The 24,285-nt window shown below is 33.5% G+C and overlaps 1 protein-coding gene across 9 annotated transcripts in view; it reads right to left on the bottom strand.

Moving 5' to 3' along the window:
- The window catches only part of Ca-beta (Calcium channel protein beta subunit), a 602,416-nt gene that overhangs the window by 64,251 nt on the left and 513,880 nt on the right, over positions 1-24,285 (bottom strand). Inside the window, exon 2 of one of the 9 annotated variants that reach the window (XM_074131409.1) lies at positions 4,420-4,460. The exons of the other annotated variants lie outside the window; for them this stretch is intronic. Within the exon in view, the coding sequence (XP_073987510.1) occupies positions 4,420-4,440 (21 nt within the window). The 5' untranslated portion in view covers positions 4,441-4,460. The remainder of the gene's footprint in view (positions 1-4,419; positions 4,461-24,285) is intronic. 9 annotated transcript variants of the gene reach the window in all.

The following is a 24,285-nucleotide window of genomic DNA, read 5'->3' as shown; positions in this document are numbered from 1 at the left end:
CTGTATAGGCAAGCCAGAATGCGCTTTTTCTACTTGGCAGCAGCTTAATTAATTTATTATTTTTGAAATATATGTACTTTTTAAGCGCATTATAATATTAAACTTAACGAAAGAAAATTTAAGCTTACTATTAGGAATTTAATTTAACTTGAATTGAATTTGACTATAAGTCAAACAGTAAGCTGTGTCTTATCATTACAATGTTTTAGTTGGTTGGCTAACATTAGACAGCCACCTCATTGGTTATTAGATCATCAAACCATGTTGTAATTCAAATCGATATTTAAAAAAAAAAAACAAATAATCCTCATTATTAAATGTTATAAAGTAAACATTAAATTCCCTTTTTCAGCCCAATCAACTTTCATCGCTGTCATAATTGAATAATATCTTTAAATAAGCATCATTTCTATTTGGCAATACTAATAGAATATTTTAAATGTGTATATCAATTAATAGAACATAATAATAGAATACTATTAGCTTTGGACAATTTTGTTTTCTATCCAATTGATTTGAATTACTAAGTTTTATTTGGATAATTCTTAATTATCTAAAAGCTAATTCCATTTGACAAAATAAAACAAGGAACAAGGCTAAATAAATTATTAAATTGAAAGAACAGAGTTGACATGTTTACTTTTCAAAGCGGCTTTGTGAATGAACTGCTAAACATCGTGTAATTTGCAAACTCTAATAAGAAATTTTCAGTTTTTTAAGAATGTGACATTATTTTGTAATTGATGTAATTGTCTGTTCATTGTTTTAGAACTTTTGGAACATAACTGGGAAGAAATTTCTGGTGATATATATATATTTTTGTTTAATGAAAACAAACCAGGTAATGCGCTGCTAAAATGGTTTGGAACTGAAGTAAAAAGTATTCAATTACTAGTACGTACTTGTGCTATTTCTATATTCTACTCGTAATTGTTAGGAAGCAAATATAATTACATTTCATTCTCCCTAAGGCGAACTATCCTTCCACCCATTTACCTAAACCTCACTCCTCTTCCCACAACAGATGGTGTTAAGTACCTAGGACTCTTCATGGACAAACGCCTAACCTGGAATCCACATACTAGACTCAAACGGAAAGAACTGAACAGACAATTCAAACTTCTCTCTAGACTTCTCGATAAGCGATCTAAACTCTCACTACAGAATAAACGACTTATCTACACAATGATGCTGAAATCTGCCTGGACTTACGGAATAGAACTTTGGGGCTCAGCCAAAGCTTCCAATAACTACAGAATCCAATCCTTCCAGTCAAAAACACTCCGTCGAATCGCAAATGCTCTTTACTATGTCTCCAGGGCCGGATTTTCCTATAGGTTAACTAGGCTTCAGCCTAGGACCTCAAGATCAAGAGGGGCCTACATTCAAATTGTTAGCAAAATTAAAATTACACTTTTCTAAAAACAGTGAATACAAAACACTGAACCGAAAATAAGGAGAAATTCTACTCATATGACTAATAAACAAACATAAAAATTTATTGGTTAAGATCAACGCGTTCGGCTCATTGGGTCTGTTCGTTTTGTATGAGGGCCTCATAAGTGGAATAGCCTAGGGCCTCTTTCCATCTAAATCCGGCCCTGTATGTCTCTAACTTAACCTTGCGCCGAGATTTCCTGGTTCCTTATGTTTCAGAAGCTATAAGATCCCGTTATATTAAATTCCACACATCAATCACCTCACCTCCTAATCCACTATTATCCAAAATTACTGCATTGCTTGGAAATAGCCCAAGACGGTTGAAGCGCAGGTGGCCACGCGATCTTCAAAATGAAATTAAGTACCCGTCAACAATAGTGAACCTGTACCTCTTTGGGAGTTTCACCAATGGGCGAATTTTCCCCTCATGCTATTCATGTATTTATTCTATGTATCATGTTGTATTTATCAGCTTCACATATTGCAGAAATATACTGCAGTTGTGAGAGTAAATAAATAGATAAAAAAAAAAAAGTTTGGACAATATAGTTCCCATTATTTTGAATATTGAATGGATTATGGGAAAAGATTTCGATGACGTATGTGGTGAGTTGTTGGCAAACATTCAAATTTACGTCAGTTACTTTTTACAGCCTTGAATGGCTGGAAATTAATATAAATATGCTTTATTCACAGGTGAAATTTTCAATGATAATACCATGAGTGCTGTTCATTTTTCCGGTAGTTTTTAGTAGATTACACAAAGCATTATTTCCATAATAATTGCTCTAACTATAGCTATTATTATCTAATGGACACGAGATACGAGTTAATGTTCTATTCAAAATAACCGAAGACAAATTATCGCGTAAATGATTCTTAATGGGGTGATTACAAGAAAACTTTTCGGATTAAAGAAATAATTAATATAAGGCATCTTAATTAATTTAATTTAATTTTTTTCGTGATTAACATTTACAATTACCGGATGTATAAATTATCCAGTTAAAGTAGCTCACAACCTAACATTATTATCAGCTAGTTAGTGATATTACACCGCCGTGCGACCATAACAATAAATAAATGTAGCCAAATTAACATCAAATCTTTGAAACAGATCAAATCACTCCGCTCTTAAAACGCATATTCACGGAATAATACGGTTTCACCAACATTCTAATCACTTATTGGCTAGATGTTAGAAGCCTTCACTTGAATAATATTTAAAAAAATTCTAGTGATGCATTTATTTTAAATTTTTGCATTTCATTGACTGTCCAATATTCACCGTGGAAAGATATAAATGCCGCAAGCACTGCTTTTGTGACTCGATCCCAAATAAAGCTGTTAGTCCAAAAAGTTAACGTTCGCATTGTGTTCGTCCAAATTGTGCTAGAATGAATCAGCAGCACATCATTTAATTTATGAACTCTTAAGATTTAAACTGTCTGAAATCGTTTCTTTGCGAACTGAAATAGTGACGATTAAAGTACAAGTCTAACGATGGAGATAAAGCTCAGTTGTCGGTAAAGATGCGTAACAGCGCGATAAAAGGATATTGCAGTACCCATGCAATGATTGATGTTAGCATGAATCAATAAATGAATTGCCCCATCAGTGAAACAGGCTACATGACTTTGAAAGTCAGATTATTAAGAAAATTTAATGATAAAATATTGTCTGTGAATAAAAGCACTAGTTGGAGTAATTGAAAAATTAATTCCACGATTTCCAAGAACACTTTTTTGGAGATGCCTATCTATGATAACGCTCTATTATAAGAAATATGGCAAAGAGAACGATTATTATGCTTTCATTATGATTACAAGAAGAAGTTTGTGTGGATAGGGAATGAAGATAACCAAGTTGCAAGTTGATTACACTAAAATTTCAGATAAGTTAAGAAAATAGAAATGGTGAACGTTGGACGATTGGTAGACTACGTAGAAAGAATACCCAGAGATTATGGGCAGAAAGTAGTTTTTCGCGGAACATAAGCAGAGGCAAGAGAAGAAGGAGACTTTAGAAGCGTTATTTTGTTTAGCGAGATGCTGTGAGATTCAGTGTGTACTTGAAAAACCATAAGAGCTGAGATTTATAAGCAAAAGGGTTGGATTGCCTGAAAAGCCAATGGTAGATAAAGTAACCAAGATCAGCAAGAAATTGTTTGCAATAACAGCGAATCATTTCCATCTGGGCTGAACAATTGAATTTGCCAAGCTCAGATGAGTATTCGATTCCAATCTTGAATTAATGTACCCACTCTTACAATGAGTTCTGTTATTTTTGTAAATTATTTATTAGTTAATTTTTATCAAATTAAATCAATTCTTGTTCATGTTTAAAAAATGTACATAGTATTCTATTATTACTGTTGGCGAACAATCAGCTGACGAAGGCGTGGCCAAAACCTGTTGTAGCCTGCAAGTTAATAATACTACTTTTGCAGTAAATAAACATTTTACACAATATTGCTTTTAGCTGCTCATTTAAAGTTAAAGAAAGATGAATTAATAAACTAAATACACTCAAGTAAAGCAATATGTAAGTTAATATTAGAATAGTGAAGACTAAGATGTATCAACCATGTTTCTAAAGAACCCGTTAAAAACAAATTACAGAAACAGAGAAAAATGATAACAATAGATTAAGGATTAGGGTTTTTAAGACATGAATTAGACTGATATAATTAAAAATGTGAATTATGGCCAAAATAAATGAAATTAGTATAAAGTGCTATAGGACTGTGTGCACCCAACATTCGTGTGCCATTATGCAGCCTAATTAAAAAATTTAAAAAAAAAAAAAAAAATACATTAACTGCATGCAAATAAACTCTAATAGGGTCACATGCAAACCTTCTCACAGTAATGTACTTATTATTTTTCAATAATGCTATTTTATAAAAATGCTAAATAATATATTTCTGCTTAAAATGTATTATTCCTTTTTGTAAATTAAATTCCAATAAACTCTTACCAGTGACGTGTACTTGGACATATGTGATTTCACACCAAGTACTTTATTGTGCAGCATGCAAGAGACACATAATAACTAGGTCATATATAATATACATATATATTTTTATATGTATTTAAATAAAACAATTAATTAATTTATAATTAATTAAACATTTATAAACAATTAACAAACACAAATATTCATTATTTAGGGAAGGGATTAGCTATGAGGTTAGCATACTGGACTCCCACGCGGAGGTCCCGGGTTCGAATCCAGCAGCTGACCCTTAGATTTTCTCTTCCTAGGAGCTTCTTACAGCTCACTGTCCGGTGATGGACAGTGTTGTCTGTAACAAGAGAACACTGTCCGGAGGCCGGCAGTGCACTGGAAAAAGCTCCGGGCGCTAATGACCTCAGCTGTTGATGCGCCAAAAAAAAAAAAAAAAAAAAAAAAAAAAAAAAAAAAAAAAAAAAAAAAAAAATATTCATTACTATTCTACAACATTGGTACATATAATTAAAATATTATTTACACACAGCACATATGTTGGTTTTTGCGTGGGACTATTCGTATTTTGTTTTTTTGCTATGTTTTTATAAAGGATGGGTAGCACAATGAAGATAGTTGACATCGATCGTAATGTAAAGAATATCTTTATCCGACAAACAGTTATGCTGTAAAATCGCGTGTAATCTTAGATCTATCTATCCAGATATTAAAAACGGTCAGATATGTAATAAATAAGAAACGGATTTTTATGTATTTAAAAATGCCAAATATTTAATTAAAATATGCATTTATTTTCGTCAATTATGTGGTAAATATGTGATTTTCTTAAAATATTTTCTGGAATATTTAAGTAAAATGGATATTTTTTTTAATGAAAATGGATTTTTTTTGGGGGAGGGCAGGTTATAATTATTTATACAAGAAAAGAACATTTTTACAATTTATAATAATTTATTAGGAATAAAATAATTTGTTTTTACAAGTTATAATGATTTATACAACAAAGAACATTTTTACTATTTATAAAAAGATGTTAAATTTTCAATTTTGAAAACTTCACTCTTCGAAATTGTTTGCAACCACATGAAATTTCAAATGTTGTAACGTAAAGTGACGACGATCTGGGCGTAAGATGGACTTGTAACGACTAAAATCCTTTGAAATGAGGATTTTTAAGTTTGTGGAAAGGGATATCTGCTCTAACCAAAGCCCGACACAGATCTGTACTCAGAGTAGACTTACTTGATGATGGAGATGTAAGGAAGGCTTGATAGGACGTCCTCTCTTTCTTTCTGTTTTTATTCTCTATGTGCGATCCGGTGGCAATATGTTGGATGACTTGGGAACGTTGAGAGCAAGAAACGCGCTTGTCACAAGCTGTACAGTACAAAATGTCTCCATCACTTCGAAAAAAGTTCTGCTGGAAACTCGCGAAGATATTTAGCAACCAGTTGTTTGTTTGAGGCCGATGTTCGTGGCATTTCACCCAGAAAAGAATACACTAAGTGACCGAACGGAATGAATTGGACACTTCAACGAACGAGCTGAAAGAACAGACCACGTCAGACAACTTCAAAGAACTAACAAGTGCCCGTCACTGTTTAGCAGCATTCTGTGTAAATTACAATAACCATTGTACCCACTGTGATTCACAGCCCTACAGTCTGTGGTTCACAGTTCCTGTCAACCACCTCCCAATTATGAAAATATGCCCAAAATGAAAAATATGTACATATTTTGATTAAATATGTAGAAATATTTATTTATTTTAATCAAATATGTATAAATATGCGATAACATCCAAATATGTGGAAATATGTGAAATAAAAGTAGACTCAAACGGCTTAAAAAGTGTCAGTATGAATACTTCTAGTTGAAAAACGTCTGTAAATTGCCTAGAAAAAAATATGTAAATACATACGAATCCGTTCCCTAGTAATAAAACTATAACTAGAACTGATGTGAGGATATTTAGAGGACGTGCAGAAGCATACTGCAGTATATCCTCTTTATGGAAAATGAGTTTGAACCACAGTTTAATCTTCTAAACTTCTCTAAATTCATCAGATCGTTGAAACCCGTCCAGAGTTCCTAAAATCAGTCATAAAACAAAATACGTTCAATCATATACAGATGCGGAACTCTATTTGTCAAATGAACTAAAAAAAGAAAAAGAATCGCTTCTAATTCTTGCAGGACACAATATCAGATAATCAAAACTGACTTTAAAGATCAAAACTCCAGTATGTAACCCGCTACAAACCAATTTGGCCTTCAGCCTCGAACTGTGGGGAACATCCAAGCATTTTAGCATCAGCAAACTCCGAAAGTGAAAAACGTTCTACGCCCTATAGCAAATGCATCATAATATGTCTCTAACGGAATCATCCATATGGATTTATAAGTAGTTTTTATTTAACATTTAATCATCTAGTTGCAGGCAACAATGTCAAACATAGGTCAATGAGCTGTAAGTAGCTTTCTACAAAGAAGTAACTCGAACCAGAGAGGAGCTCTAGGCGTTTATCTAATCTCTTCCCTTTTTTAAAACTACGTAGAATTAGAATTGCATGAGCAAAATGTTTGCAAAATATTCTAAATAATACCCTATGTTATATATAAAAAGTGGACACCCCGAAGTTATAACCTAGTCTTTCCTGCACCCAATCCCCAAATTACATCCTCAACATTATATACGTACTTCATCCATCTTCATTTTGATGGGCCTCTTTCAAATACATCTTTTTAGCGTTAATATAATCCAGCGGACTCCAGCTATTGTTCAACATTTTAATCTGGACGAAACACCTAAGCCTACATCGTACCAAGATGGTGATGGCTCTTTTCCTTATATTAGTTGGGCTGTAACTGTTGGACAGGGGTTTGCTATTGGGTACGTGATACTCCACTGTTCGCCTCAGTAGCCTATCTTCATTGATAACAATATTCTGCATCTTCACAGAGAGTATGCAGAGTCACACTCTAGAATTACAGCGTTATACTTTTTTACCAGCGCATATATATTTTTTTTTTTAATCAAGGCTCTCCATTGCTATAATAATAGGAAACCCCGAGATCTTCAAATTCAGTAAATGCTCTTACGTTTTGCTTTTTCGGAGTCCAAGCCACCAGTGAAGCATATGTAGCAAGTCCTTAATTTATTTATTTCTGAATCCTGACCAGTTTAAGCAGGCTACATCTTCTTGTTTTGAGACGGCCATTACCTGGTCCCCAGCATATTGAAGTTGGTACAACATATGGTCTCTCACTTTCATTCCCTCCACATATCCTTTCCGCAGTTCTTAATTTTCCTCTAATGCCATTCAGTATATGTGTTATTGCACAGTCAATCTTTGATTTATCTTTAACGCTTCTGAGAGTTTTTTTTACCATTTAATTTTGTTTTCGGCCTCTGAATACAAGCCTTTTTTGAGGGGGTCCAAATGCTGAATAACTAACGTATTTATTGCATGTAACAGTTTCGCTTGCGGAATAGTCATATGCCTTTAACAATCCAATGAATATTAGATGAAGTAGATCTTTTTTTATCTTCGGTCATCAATGAACTAAACTCAATGGTTTAATGGCCCATTCGAGTCTTTTTTAAGAGAGACATAACTAAGACTTATAGTCTTACTAAAATGGAAAGCAAAATATCAGCACTTATTTCACTGAGGAGTAAACATAATTGATACTTTAATGTTTCATCAAACAACCTTCTCATGAGGAAACGGGTGCTGATAAGCTTTTTCCTTAATAAGAAAAAGAATTACAAAGATGGGGTTGGTTTAACATTGTCTTAAATTAGTCTTTTTTAATTCGTTTGATTTTCACTGAAGTTACGGGTACCCACAGACTCAGAGACTCTAATTTATCAACTTCCAAACAATAATGATGTTGTTTTAAAATGTCTCTTCTACTTTCTTCAGCAGAATGCGAGAATATCAAAGTGATAACCATGAATGTAAATTTGGTGCTGCCTACAACGGACAGAAACTTCGAAAAACAGACAAATGTTGCAAAAAAAATTTAACATTGCAACTTTGAGATTGGTGGAAAACCTGAAATAGTTCTGAAGTGTTCCGGAACGGCAAGACGGAGGGAATAGATTGTTAAATTTTAGGCATTAATAAATTAAAAAATTTAATCTAAAATTGTAAGTTAACAATTCTTTATGAAATTTTAGACACCCCTGTTCTGCAATCTTTTTAATAGAAACTGGTATAACATCAACTTGCGGTGGCTAACTTCACACGATTATAATTAATATTTTCCTCTTGCTAAAATAAAACCCATTGCAGAAAACTAATAGATTACTAATAACATACTTAAAACTTAGTAGTACAATAGCAGCTACTAATTAAATACCAGATTACCTATTAGGCCTATCATGGAAACAATAAATATTGAATAAATAAACGTCAATATGCAATAATAATTTTGTAAAAAATTAAATTACATCTTGGCAATTTTGTATCTTAATTTTTGCACTTCTAAAGCTGAAGTTCAATCAATAATGTAAATCCAATATCTTCAGCGGCCTTTTAGCCTTTTCTTCTAAAATTCAAGTTTATCTTCTAAATTTTCGAAAAGATTGCGAAAATACAAAAATGAATACCGCTAAAACTATTTCCGGCCAACATTGTTAGATACAATTATTCGTTATTATTTCTCAAGTGGCTTCAATTAGAAAATATCTAACTGAATCTATAATGCTCCAGCTATTGCTATCTGCATCTTTCACAGAGAATTGGAACCTCAGTTAAAATCTCAACCAGGTGTCCTGAAGCAGGAAATACATATTACCGAATTATTAAATAAATAATAAATAAAAAGCAGCGTATTTTTGTATTCATACATTTTTGGAATACATCTAGAGGTTTATCTTTCAGACTTTTCGCCAATATGAAACAAGAAATATTGCAAATATCTTTGATTTAATTCTATATTTATTGTATTCCTGACAGGTTTCAAAAATTCGTCCAAAAACAGAGGTAGATTAATCAGTTTGTTGTAGAGATTTCGACTTCACTTATGTTGCTACACTTGCTGAGTTCGAAATTAGAGATACAAAAAGCATGCGCGCTTCGACGAATAAAATCAAAGATATTACCCAGCACTGAGGACCTAATCACATTTTATATTTTCAACAATCCTAGGATTATCTGGTATTTTTTTAGTGTAGTTACTACTAATTTTTGTCTAGCGAGATTTCTGTTGCAATGTGTCCACTTTAGTCCAAATAAGAAGGCGTTATAACTCATCGCTTTAAGAAAAACTTTAAAGAAAAATTGCACTCAACATCCAGAAAACTTATATTTCCTCTCTTCTGTGATGCCAATGGATTAATTTAGGAAATTTTCATAGAATATGGAATAGTGTCCAAACTTCTGATACATATCTTTCACCAAATACATCTTCACCCTGCAATCAGGAGTATATGATTGAAAATTTGCTGTAATACAGGTGCATTGTTCCACTAGCACAATATATTTCCCTCCACTGCTTCCACTCAAGTCACCACATTCCAGGATATCAAATTTAAATGAATCCACAACCCAGCTACAGTGTCATTCATATGTTCCGGCAGCTCAAAGAAGCGACAGATAATAAGCATTTCCATAGCGATTCCTGCCTTACCCACAGTACAAGGAGGTTACTAACACAATCAAATGCATCCACCCAACATATCAATGCACTTCCAAAGAAAAATATCACGGGAATATAATAATATTTTTTTTCTGTATTTCTTCATTTACCACTTATTAAATATAATTTAAATCATCCCTGAATTTATGTATAAAAATAAATAAATGATAAACGAAATATTAATATTTATTTTTTAAATAAATATTTTTAAAAAAACAGTAGAGAATGGCAATACATTCTTTGGTACACAGATACATAAATATCCTAAAACATGCATTCCAACCTTTAGAACTGGGCTGATGGACCAACATATCACACGTGCAACGAGAGTTTTAACGGAAACCCCACATACCACTCTGTCAGCTGGGTTACACGAATTCTTTAACTAAAATAAATAGCGGAGTTAATATGTTAGTCACCCTGAATTCCGCTCAGAGATCACTATATAAATCTAATTTTTATACTTTTTCAAGGTCATTTCATTAATTTTGTACATTTAGCTTCCTTAAGTATTTATTTTGTTAAATGCATATTTTTTTGGTTGATGCAGTAATTTCATTTATTTGTTTATTAAGGTTAACCGCGTAAAGTTTTGTTTGATAACTTCGAATGTTTCAAATTAAAAATGAACTCTAGTTTTCACCCAGTTTTCTAAGTAACCAGCTCCAGAATGATTTTTTAGGTTCCCTCTCTGCTGGTAAGTACTGCAATCGTGTCAATTTGAGATTCTAATACTGATTTAGATCCTAACTTAACTTTTATGACAGTTATTTGTTCTTCTAATGATAAAAAATTAATTTAAAAGAGTTCTGGAGAGATCTAAGTTTGGCTAGTTGTAGGTCCATTTATAAATCTTAGTTATATTGTACTATATCTACGTATTAAACGAATCTCATGCTTTATCCTTAATTTTTATGGTGAACACTTAAAATTTAGTTTGTGAAACGTATCAATTATAATTATTGTAATAAGGTGACAACAAGGATCACTGTACTTGCTTAAGCATCACAAAGTCTTTTAAAGATAAATTTTATCAGTGAAGTCTTTCGCAGTGGCTAACTATGGCTCCATGAAATATCTGAACATAGGTTTGTTAAAATCCGGTGCAGTTCGAAACCATCTGAAGAATGAAAAGCTCAGTATTTATGCTGAATGTGTGAACTATCCCTGCTACAGATGCAGAGAAGATTTTGTCAAGCGTGATTTTGAGTTGGGTGCTCTGTGGCCAGTCGAGCAGTCCCCACTGAACTCATACATGTATACATAAAGGTTTTTCTTTGTTTCGTGCGGTAAGATCTATCACCATTATGTACCTGCATGCCCGTTATTTGGACTTGTTCTTCCTAAGCTACACGACCGGGTCCACAGTAATCTTGGTTCACCATTAGGAAATGATTATTTTATGATTATTTATTTACACCCAAAATAAGTCCTCTTTATTGCATCTTAATACCTTCCTTAAATGTTAGAAATCAATTACTTTTTGGTGGGCATAATGTAGGCAATAAAAAAACTGAAGTATTTAGTTTTAGGCTTAAAAAAAAAAACAATGTTTTCGAAACGGCAATTTAAATAGTGTTAATGAAACTCAATGAAACGGATTAAGATTTAATCTCAATTTTTAACGCCATCACCAAAAATTTTGCAATCTAGGTACTCCTTTCACTTCCGAATCGGTATCGCGATCTGTAAAGAAAACTCTTTCCTCTTCACCGTTTCGAGACATCAAAGCTCTATCCAGATTTCAATCAACAAGTCCCATATTTTGTCAAATTTATTTCTCAAAAAGTTTGCGTAAAATTTTAATGTAATATTTCATGAATGTAGGCCGATAAAATAAACAAATTTTTGGCCATTTATTAAACTAACTGTGCAGGAACTGATAAATAGCATACTGGAATTGTTATTACGAAGTAAATTAGTAAAAAACTTACTTGACTAGACATAATGGTAAAATTAGTTCACAAACTATTAATTGTCTGACGATTTCACTATTTTAAATACCTCTACTGATATTTAGTGAATTCTCTCTACAGGAGGAGAAATTGAAAGATTGCAACAGTAGGCAAAACAGCTGATAATATTCCGGCAAAGAAAATAAAGAAATTCGTGGGATGATGAGCAAAATTTGCTTGAGCGTTAATTAAATTTAGATGAATATTTAAAAAACGTCCTTCAAGTACTAAGCGTCATGCGTCACGACAATCTATCATTAACCCAAAATATGAAATATGATGGAAGTGAACGTTGAGGTTTGTTGAATAATGCTAAGTAAGGTCCAGCAACTAGAAAGTTGCCAAGAAAGTTTGAGTATTTCGTGGGCTAAGGGCTCCGCCCCTCACTGAAGAATTAAAGGTGTTTCTCTAGAACTTCAAATCCTGCATATTTCTGTTAAGGCAAAGACCTTGAAGTCAGCATACCAGCTATTAGAATTCATAACCTGTCTCTTGTTTAAAGGTACGACGAAACACGGCAATATAGTTGTGGTCTTCGAAAAAAACAAAAAGCAAAGACGTGTATAAGATTGTAATCATGGATATATGCGTATGAGCCGGAAACTAAACAGCAGTCGACTGTATGGGTGTTTCAAGATGAACCAAATCCAACAAAAGTTGTTCGCGCTTGAAGCACTTCGAAAAAAAGCAAAATTTGTGGGAGCAAATCTGATGACCTCGGAGTCCGTCTTGAACTTCCTATGCAGAGTCCACAGTTGGTTCTAGTCTAATCTCTTATTTTGAAAAGAATAACACGGCAAATATATAGTGTGAATAAAGTAAAAAAAGAAAAATCAAAAAGCCAAAGAGACCGCATGATTTTTTAAATCAGAGCTCTAATAAAAAAGATATACAAATATTTTGATAAAAAAACGGCCAGCATTTTGTTTCGACTAGTTGGGCAAAGTAAGTTAGATGACTAATAAAAACTTATTTTTGTGTGCAAATTCATAAATTAACTCCAACGTAACTAACTGAAGATGGTATTAGGGCAGTTCTAATCGTCTCATAAAGAAATGAAAAGGATTTGAGAATGAAGTACAGCTTTAATAGCCAATTAAAAATAAGACAATATTTTGCACCTTTGAATAATGAGTGACCAGGTTATATTCCTATCTGTAAATAAACAATTCAATGCGGTTGCAAATAAATAAATAATAATTGCAACTTTAAAAATTGTTCCGTTTCAAGTACATAAAACGTAAATGCAATTGCTAATAAATGGAGCGAAATTCATCCCAAACTTTTGAAGGAATGTACTAATAAATGGAAAGATAAACTGAAGAGGATTTCTGGAATCAATCCAAAGTAAACAATCTCAAATCAGATGTAAATTCTATGATGTACAAGGAACGGTCTGTGGATAACATAATGTTAAAACAGAGAAACCAGCAAATCGAGATTGCAAAGCTAGCACCGATCTAAATCATGTAAACTCCTTTGGAATCAAGTGAAAATGGGCCAACAAATAAAAGCAATTCCTAAGTTAGGAAATCCAGTTAAAAGGTATATTACGGTCACTTACAAAATCTAATAAACGCAAATAACATAACTTGGGGATCCTATCCACCGACATTGACAATAGTTTGGCCCACCAATTCAGCATTTTTTTTAAAAATATTTTATACTTAAGCTGAATTCGCCCCACTTCTAATCTAACGTATGCGCTTGGGGTGGTAATTGAAAGTTTTAATAGAGATTTAAAAAAAACAATTTTACTTTTTTCTAATACCTCCAGACATTGAATGCCCCATATCTCCGATAAATACAAAAGAACACTTTCAGACAATGTATCATAAAGGTAACTCTTTGTAGCCCATTCATCGGATCTGCAAGAAGCCAACAACCTAAATACGGTGCCATTTGCAGCGACGCTTCTGGCTAAGAAATATTTACCAGACTGTTTAAATCTTCCTGACGCAAACAGAGGAATCCCCAAATAATTAAAAGAACTAACTATTTCTATCCTCTCACTTTTATAAATAAAAATTTGGAAATTTAGGAATTCTACCTCCTTTATGAAATGGAAGTATAACAGTTTTTCTAGGATTGACAACCAATGATTTTAAAGCACAATATTCTTCCAAGATTGAGCAAACATGATTGAGCTTCATGCCAAGTTGATGCTAAAAATTGCCGTATCATCCGCATAGAGAGTCATTATTAGGTCTTTATCTTTATTAATATTGATTCCTCTGGCCCCTTTGGCGGTGAAATATTCAACTATATCCGAAATGAACAACGAAAATAAAAGAGGGCTTAAAATTTCTCTCTGCAACAACCCCCTATTAACTAAAATTTTATCAGAGACAGAGGACTCACCAGAGATAACAAAGGATGCCATGGAATACATCTTACTGACACCAATTTGAGCTAATTTAAACCACAATTTTGAATGGCCAACAGAATCAAAGGCCCTCTTTAAATCAATAACATAATGTTAAAACAGAGAAGTCAACCAGCAAATCGGGATTACAAAACTAGCACCAATCTAAATCAAGTGAACTCCTTTTTTTGCACGCAAAAATGGGCCTGAATTAAGCTGAAGCAGAAGATAACATCAAATAAATCAATACAATTCATTGATGCAACTGACTTTCTACAATACAGTTCTTATTTAATCATTTAAGTAGGAACTATATACATATGTATATAATGGTTTCTGGATGAAAAAATTTCTTTGTACAGAAAGAAATAGTTATAGAATATGCTTTACTACATTGCCCTTCTCTTGACCTAATTTCGTTCTTCTTCCCGACATCCGTCTCCCCACTCATGGCCACCCTCGCATACAAACTGTCGAATAAATTTTCTCTTTTTATTACTGATACACGTGGCATTTACACTGTAGCACATTTTCTTAAGCACTTTTGAAAACCAATGTTTTACGAAGTAGCTAAACAAATCTTTAAAATGTTCTTACAATAACACTTGCTGAACAGCCACAGATTGCATTATTATTGTTGGAGTACTCAGCTGAAGACGAGGGACTCAGCTGATAAGCGAGGCAATCGTTGAAATGGAATTGTTTCCACTACTTTAACTTACAGTTTAAAGGGTTGATTAAATGAAAAGCAAGTAACATTTCATTTATATTTAGGATCGTGATTTCAGCCATTTAGAAACGTTGGAAAAAGCTTACTGTGTTTTATTTTAATTTGTTTCTAATTTCCTTCTGAATTGATTTCTCTTGACTTCTATTGGGGCTTTTAAGTACTTCAACATTCGATATTGATTAATGTTTTCATGAATTCTAACAGTAGGAAACACATAAAAATCCATTGTACTTTTGGCAATTTTCTAACCATTGATACCATTTTACGTATTTTTACTCAATTTCATTAATATTTTTTTTAGAATTTATTAAATGTTAGACTCTAATGCTGACCATGTTCATCTGCAAAATAAATGTTTAGCAAAGAGTACTATACCATTTTACTTAGATTGATTGTAATAGAAGGATTCTAACTATTAATGGTTTTTGATGAAAGGCTGTTTGGCGGACTTTATTAGTCAACAATCCCTTGATAGTCAAAATTAAATAAATATATAAATTATTTGATGATAAAACAAATTTATCCTGATTCACCCACAACCATTACATTACACTACATGTTTTAAAATCTTCAATTATTATTATTTTTTCACTTTGCGTCACCAATAATATTTTTTGCAGTCAGAGGACCTCCCAAAACGTGTATTTCTGGTGGAAAATTAATATCGAAAACTGTTCACGAATAGATAAAATTGTAACTTTGATCTTAAATATCTTAACTAATATATTATTATATTTGTAACGATTTGAGTGTAAAATATTTTTCTTGTAGCTTAAACAATTTAAAATACCTTTTTTTAAAAGTCTCCATTCACGCATAGTAACTTTGATGTGATGAATCAGATAATGCAACTTACATAAGAAGATAAAGAAAGAAGTGTGAAAAATTCAACAAAAAAGTTTGAAGTAAAAAGGAAATATGTCTAGGATTTTATGTGCACTAATAGAAAGAATAGAAAGCAACTACTAGACATAGGGGGTAGAACATTGGTGTGCGGACGGAAGCCAGACAAGGCCGTATCTAGTTGGTTACTAGGAGCATCTAGGGTAGGGTGCTCAACAAACTGGGACACCAATAGCCAAGGCAATAGTGGCTGGTGGTAGCGTGGGTAATAGGGCAACCCTTCACAAGGCCTTGAATCAGGACTTGACCGTTTGGTATTTAATTTTAAGGATTGGCGGACTTTATTAGTCAACAATCCCTTGATAGTCAAAATTAAATAAATATATAAATTATTTTGCGAACGCGTTTTGTTTTAATCCGTAATTTATGTAATAAAATTTTCTAAAAACTTAAAAATTTGAACGGAAAAATCGATAACGATTCTCGTTATTTGTAGTTTTCCTTATTTTAAGAAGTATTTCCGTAAAAAAATGTATCAATTAAAGGTTATAGATGAAAATATTAGTAATTCAGTATACCAAATTTAAAAAAAAAGATCCTTAGAGGCGTTAACCAGAAAAATATAAAATAAATAATCTATTCTCCAAAATATTATTGTTGCTCCGTAAATTACAAAATAATCAAATATTAATATATTCTAGCTAATATTTCTCACTTTTTCCATCGTTTTTGAAGTTCTAGTTCCAAATTAGGGCGACCCAGTATATTTTAGCTCTGCTATAGATACCGGTGACGAGAACAAAAATACTCTAACCTGATGGTCATATTCTAGTTGGTAGTTTCTGTTATATTACGTATATTGTAACATAACTTTAACTTTCCACCTTGGTTAGAAAACTGGTGTATAAAAATTAACCCAACTAAGTCTAAATACATAGTCTTCACACTCAAACGACAAACTCCACCACCTGTCTTCTTACATCATACACCTATCCCACCAGCCGACCATGTACGGTACCTTGGAATGTACCTAGACAAGAGACTTACCTGGAACCCCCATACGAGACTTGAACGTACCGAACTAAACAAACGATACAAACTTCTAGCCAGACTACTCGACAAACGCACAAAACTCTCACTACAGAACAAACGGCGACTCTATACAGCTCTTCTCACACCAATATGGACTTACGGACTCGAACTTTACGGAACAGCTAAAAAATCCAACATCAATAGACTGCAAACCCTACAATCCGAAATTCTCCGCCGCATAGTAGACGCTCTATTCTATGTTAGCAACCACACAATTCATACAGATCTCCAAATTCCACTTATCTCCGAACTTGCCAACATCAGATATAAAAATTTTCATCCAAAACTCTCATTTCATCCCAACTCTTTAGCTGCAAACTTATCTTCAACTACGCTACCCTCCAATCCTCGAAGACGGCTGAGACGCCGTTGGCCCCGTGACCAACTGGGTGACTAATGGCGGCCATTATTGTACCCTGTTGGTACAGGTGTAATTTCAATAAAATGATATTAAAAAAAAAACTTTCCACTTAAAATAAAAGCGTTAATTTGCTTTAAAAATAGGATTGAGCTTTGGTTTCAAAAACACAGGCGCTTGTCTCTTATAATCAGCGATGAACCAAATAGAAGGTTAAACAACAGGTACTGTTATAGCAAAATAATTTGGAATAGATTACAGTCTAATCTTGACCTGCGAAATTCCTCTTTTTGAAAGTTTGCGGAGAATATCTTGCTTGAAATTTAATGAGAAGTTATACCTTTACAAAAAAAATGAGGGGCGTAACATGTCCATCAAAGTGCAGTTTTTGGACTCCCAGCTAGATTTCTGTCCTGATAATCTTTTAGTGTGGTAAGTGATGAACATGGAAGGCGGATTGGATTCATCGAAAAATCTCCGCCATAGAAATTAGGTGCTAGGGAAAATGGAACGGATGGATGATGCTTGATGATTGCTGCTTTCGCAGGTCACTGAAAAGAGACATTTCCGATGATAATCATAGGAGTAATTCATAAATAGCTACGCATTAGGTTAGTAGAGTATCGCTAAGTATGCAGTAAATTTAGCATTTTTATTCAAAATTAAACTGAGCACAGAAAAATTAAACATGATTGAGAAAAACTAATTACATGTTTAATCCGGCGGGGAAAAAAACTTTAAAAATCGACTATTTCCCATCATGGCAGAAAAACAGTTTAGTTTGTTGTCCTCTTTATAGAGAACTTGGACGACGCTCCAAATTGCCCTAAGAACCAAAACGATTGTTATACTATAATATCCTCAAAGCAATGTGGCCTAATCCAGAAATATGTTCAGGATATTCTAATCAAATCTGATCCGACAGATAGCTGACGCTCCTTTCTACGGTGACTAACCTCACTCTTCACAACGACCTCAATATTCCCTTCATAGATCAACTCGCTAAGACGAAATATCAAAAATTCCATACTGATCTCTCTAATTGCTCTAATCCATTTGTACAGTCTCTAGTCTCCTCTGGCACTACACCAAGCCAACTGACTCGCCACTAGCTCCGGGACTTCCTTGAGTAGATCGTCAACATAATCGTTCTTCTGATGAGAGTGCTGGGCAGTTTCTCTTCACGCACCATTTACATCTTCATCAGATTTACATATTGTACATAAAGTAAAGTAATCGCCTATTTTTTTCAGACGGAGCTTAACGTACAACTACCCAATTAGGTGTCGTGGACGGGGATGGAAGCTCATACGGATTTGAACTGGAGATCTCCCACTTACAAAGCCACGCTCTTGACCACTATACCAACACCTGCCCCAACATATTGTATATATATTTACATACAGATTGTAAAATGCTAAATAAATATTTAGTAGTTTGTTCTTCAGTGTTATGGGAACTGCTGGGAAAGTGTTTGAATAGATTACCTCTAAAGTGCCGATTGTGAATGTTGTACGAGCCTATCCCTTGTGTGAAGGAAATTTGAGAAACATTTCTTTACCAGAAGAAGTTGCATAGTTTTTTCTCTTTTATTAGATTTTCTCTAAATAGCTCCTATGACGTTATAAAAGTTTGTGCATACATTATGTATACTAATTTTATAAGTTTTTAAACTAATTTTTTTAAATATTTCTTTAGAAAACGATGTTTTAGTGCACCTCTCAGAGGAGGAGTTGGTATAGACTTTTCTATAAAGTTAAAGTATGGTTTTACAAACTTCATAATGTTGTTAAGAATTAGATATTACTTAAATATTCGGAGTCTGAAGGAAATTTGTAAGTTATAAATATAATCTATAGAATAGTACTGCGATAGTCCAGTTCTTGAGAATTCTTACTAGATTTCTCAGCCATAAACACTCTTTTTTTATTTTTACAAAAAAAAAAATTGAAACTGGTGACAAAGGAAATTTTGACTACTCCAAAATATTGAAGTGGGTGAAGAATCTAACAGCTGATAGAATGATGGCTGACAATTAAGAGACAAGAACCTTTTTGTTTATCACAATTTGAAAAATTAAACTAAGTAGTAGTGGACGCCAATATTATACAGGGTGATCCATTTAAAACGCACCAATCACTAATAACGTTTTATGAAAGCGGAATTTCGAAAAAACCCACGAAGTAAACTAGATGTTTTTTTTAGTCTAGTTTTCAAATTTTCCACCCCCGATGCTGTATCTTTATTTTTGGCGCAGTTGCGGCCAAAAACCCAATTTGGGTTACATAAGGACCACTGGTTTTGACAATGATTATAAAAACTACATAAAACACTGTGAAAAATGACGTTAACCCAGTTTCGATATCCCCTAATACTAGTCGAGATATTTAAGATCAAAGTTACAATTTTATTTATTCGTGAACGGTTTTCGATATTAATTTTCCACCAGAAATACACGTTTTGGGAGGTCCTCTGACTGCAAAAAATGTTATTTGTGACGCAAAGAGCAAAAATAATAATAATTGAAGATTTTAAAACATGTATTATAGTGTAATGGTTGTGGGTGAATCAGGATAAATTTGTTTTATCATCAAATAAAAGCAAGATTCGAACTGGGGATCTCCCACTTACAAAACCACGCTCTTGACCACTAGACCAACATCCGCCCCTCCCTGGCAAGATATTCTTACCGTAATCATAGGTCAAGAAGTCTTGCATACGAGGTACATTATAATGATGTGATGGTTGCTTTTATTTGATGATAAAACAAATTTATCCTGATTCACCCACAACCATTACATTACACTACATTCTTTAAAATCTTCAATTATTATTATTTTTTCACTTTGCGTCACCAATAACATTTTTTGCAGTCAGAGGACCTCACAAAACTTGTATTTCTGGTGGAAAATTAATATCACGAATAGATAGAATTGTAACTTTGATCTTAAATATCTCAACAAATATTAGGGATATCAAAACAGGATTAACGTCATTTTTCACAGTTTTTTTATGTTGTTTTCATAATGATTGACAAAACTAGTGGTCCTTACGAAACCTCAATCGGGTTTTTAGCCGTAACTCCGCCAAAAATGAAGATACAGCAACGGGGATGGAAAATTTAAAAACTAGACACAAAAGAACATCTAGCTTACTTCAAGGGTCTTTTCGGAATTCCGCTTTCCTAAAAAGTTATTAGCGATTGGTGCGTTTTAAATGGATCACCCTGTATATTTGATTTTTTTTTTACTTTAAAATTATTTTCAAAATATCTATTAAAATTAAAAAAATACCCCCAAGAAAGTGAACACTTTCGGTCTGCCAATCTTTATCAAATTTAAAATATTCAATACATATTTAATAGTATGTTAATGTTTAGCCAAGCCCCCCCCATACACATTTCACTGAATTGGTGCTTTAGGGTAAGTTGATCAATTTGTTCCCAAAGCCCAAAAGTGGCCTCAATCAAATTGCCCAATGAAAATTTTACACATTATACAGTTGAAGAACTAAGTTGAACGCAATGGTTAGTGAAATTTTGTAAGAGCTATTTTCGAAAAGAAAATAAAAACTTCAAAAACTGATTAAGAAATATGAAACTTCTTGTAGGCTGTTTTTGCCCAAAAAGTGGCACTTAATAGAGATAACAAAAATTGAAGTTCATGCAATTTTTAGTCACTGAATTGTGCTGACCACGTAATGCAAGTATAAATGGAGTCTCGGTTATCCGTCACCCTTTTATCCGTCTATTCCAATTAACAGTCACTGTCCACAGTATTTAAAAATTAAAAAAAAAAAATTACTTTGTATTCATTAATTTTAATACACAATAGAATGAATTGAATAATGAAAGATAGCTGACCTTTCAAGGCTTAAGCGTATAAACGTATAAAATATGTACTCGTATACCAGTTAATACGAAGTTTTATACACGTTAAACAAAAGAATCTGAAAATTTTCCTGTTTTTTATCCATTATCCGTCTATTCGACTATCCGTCACGTGTCTGGTCCCGGTCATGACGGATAACCGAGATTCCACTGTACGAGGGTCGTTTGAAAAGTCCGTGCAAAAATAAAAACTACTTAATTTTTTGGGGTAAACCTTTTTTATTTTTCAACATAGTCTCCTTTTAGGCTTATACACTTCGTCCAACGCTGCTCTAGTTTGTTGATCCCTTCCGAATAATAGGATTTGTCCAAAACTGAAAAATAGCCATTCGTTTCTGCAATCACCTCCTCGTTTGAATAAAATCTTTTTCCCGCCAGCCATTTCTTCATATTGGGGAACAAATAGTAGTCCGAGGGAGCCAAGTCTGGAAAATAGGGGGGATGTGAAACGAGTTAGAACCCTATTTCCATTAATTTTGCGACCACAACTGCTGAGGTGTGAGCTGGTGCGTTGTCGTGATGGAAAAGGACTTTTTTGTGGGCCAATCGTGGGCGTTTTTCTTGCAGCTCGGTTTTCAAACGGTCCAATAACGATGAATAATATGCACCTGTAATAGTTTTACCCTTTTCCAGATAGTCGATGAGGATTTTTCCTTGCGAATCCCAAAAGACAGTCGCCATAATCTTTCCGGCCGAAGGAACGGTCTTCGCCTTTTTTGGCGCAGATTCCCCCTTGGTAACCCATTGTTTAGATTGTTCTTTGGTCTCAGGAGTGTAGTGATGTATCCATGTTTCATCCACAGTGACGAAAAGACGCTTAAAGTCCTGCGGATTCTTCTGGAACAGCTGCAAACCGTCCTTGCAACACTTCACACGATTTCGTTTTTGGTCAAGCGTGAGCAATCGCGGCACCCATCTTGCGGATAGCTTTGTCATGTCCAAATGTTGATGCAAAATATTATGTACCCGTTCATTCGAGATGCCCACAGCACTAGCAATCTCACGCACCTTCACTCTTCTGTCATCCATCACCATATCATGGATTTTATCAATGATTTCTGGAGTAGTAACCTCAACAGGGCGTCCAGAACGTTCAGCGTCACTTGTGCCCATATGGCCACTCCGAAAATTTTGAAACCACTTATAAACTGTTCTAATCGAAGGTGCAGAGTCACCATAATGTTTATCAAGCTTCTCTTTAGTCTCCTGAGGCGTTTTGCCTTTCATAAAGTAGTGTTTAATCAACACATGGTATTCTTTTTCGTCCATTTTTTGAAAATCACTCGACTTCCTCGATTCAAACGAATGCCAAACACAAAGAAATAGACCGATCTGGCTGAAACTTGGTGTGTGTTCTTCCAAGAGATGCTACTAACTAAACATAATCTCGATACGCGCCAGTGGTGCTATCTCTCTGACTTTGCACGTACTTTTCAAACGACCCTCGTACATAGGACGGACACACAAAAGGACCCAATTTTGTTTGTTTGGACTCAGGGGAGTATAGAACGGATATTTCTGTTAAAACTAGGAGTAGATATACTGATGTGATTGCAATTCTTTATTTGTACCTAGTAAGAGAACGTCATTAAAAAAAAATAAAAAACCAAAAAATGGAAATGAAAAAAAAAACGTGTCCCGGAATGCATGAAAGTGAACCCAACAGAATGCACACAGACAGAGAGCTGAGAGACACAAACATCATTCTCGCACCATTAAGTAGACTCCTTTTTAAGAGAAACATTGGTTTAAAGAAAGAGAAAGAGAAAAAAAGGGCTGTTGCAGAGGAACTACCCTCTCAAGGCTGGCGGCTCACTAGAAAATCCATAAATCGTTGGAGTGGTCGAGTTAGACGAAGGCATGAGAGAGGGGATGCAGGTAAATAAACCGGGCTTACAGATGTTGCTTTCATAGAGTGAATCTATTTACACGCTAATATGCTTTACTAACCAAGAGTAATTGCCTTTACTAAAATTGCATTTACTGTAAAACATATTTTTTTTGTTTTATTATTTACTTTAAAAAGTAAATTATTGCTTTTAGTTTTTGGAATATTAATAAAACGATTCAAAGAAACAAAAATGAAAGAAAAGTAAAATAAACAAGCAATCAAATTACTGCTGATTGTACATTTTCATTTAATTATTTATTTTTGTAAGGAGAGAACTAATTGAATTAGATCTGTTCATTATTTATTGTTTCTACAAGGACACCTTTCAGTAAAAATGACTTTGCTATTTAAGCAAATTAAGCTATTCAAACCCAACCAAATAAGCAGGGTCACCAAAACTTACTTTTAATTTTATTAAAAACATAAAAAGCAAATACAAACAAACAAAGCAAAAAAACACATGGATTTTGTTGCAATGATTTTGTGCGCATGGTCTATAAAGGTTAGAAAATTTAACAAGTCCGTTATTTAAAGCACTTAAAGTACTTCTAACAAAAAAATAATTAAACTAAAAGTAAATTAAAACTAAATAACTTCAGCAACTTCTAACCAAAACACACCAAAACTGCACCAAAACCCAGGTGACGTACCGTAGATTGGAAATAAGGTTATTTTTTCTTACATCCTTTGGCGTTTTAGGTGTAAATTGTTATGTACTTTTTTTCATTTATTTATAGGAATGAATGTATAATATATTATAAAAGCTGTATATATATATATATATATATAACCTACTGGCGCGGGTAACGCCACTTAATTGGCGTCGCCATGGGAACCCATATTTGGGTGGGGAATAGGTTGAATATGAAGCGGCAAAGCGATTTGACAGATATGAAACACCCTCCCTTTCATATAATTATGAAAGAATATTGTAGTTGACTGGTGTTTCACAATAAATCACGTACAATTATTTACATTTCTAAAATTTAATAATTGAAATTATTAATGATTAAAAACTCAGTTATTTATCCTAATAAATTTATATAATTTTTTGTTATCAATATTCTCCTTTATTTGTTTTCTAATTTTAATAATGAATATTT

The sequence above is a fragment of the Rhodnius prolixus genome, unplaced genomic scaffold (genome assembly GCF_049639745.1).
Source record: "Rhodnius prolixus isolate KJV_2025 unplaced genomic scaffold, Rpr scaffold_4, whole genome shotgun sequence".
Classification (NCBI taxonomy): domain Eukaryota; kingdom Metazoa; phylum Arthropoda; class Insecta; order Hemiptera; family Reduviidae; genus Rhodnius; species Rhodnius prolixus.
Note: the sequence above shows the minus strand (reverse complement) of the source record. Positions and strands in the feature narration are given on the sequence as shown.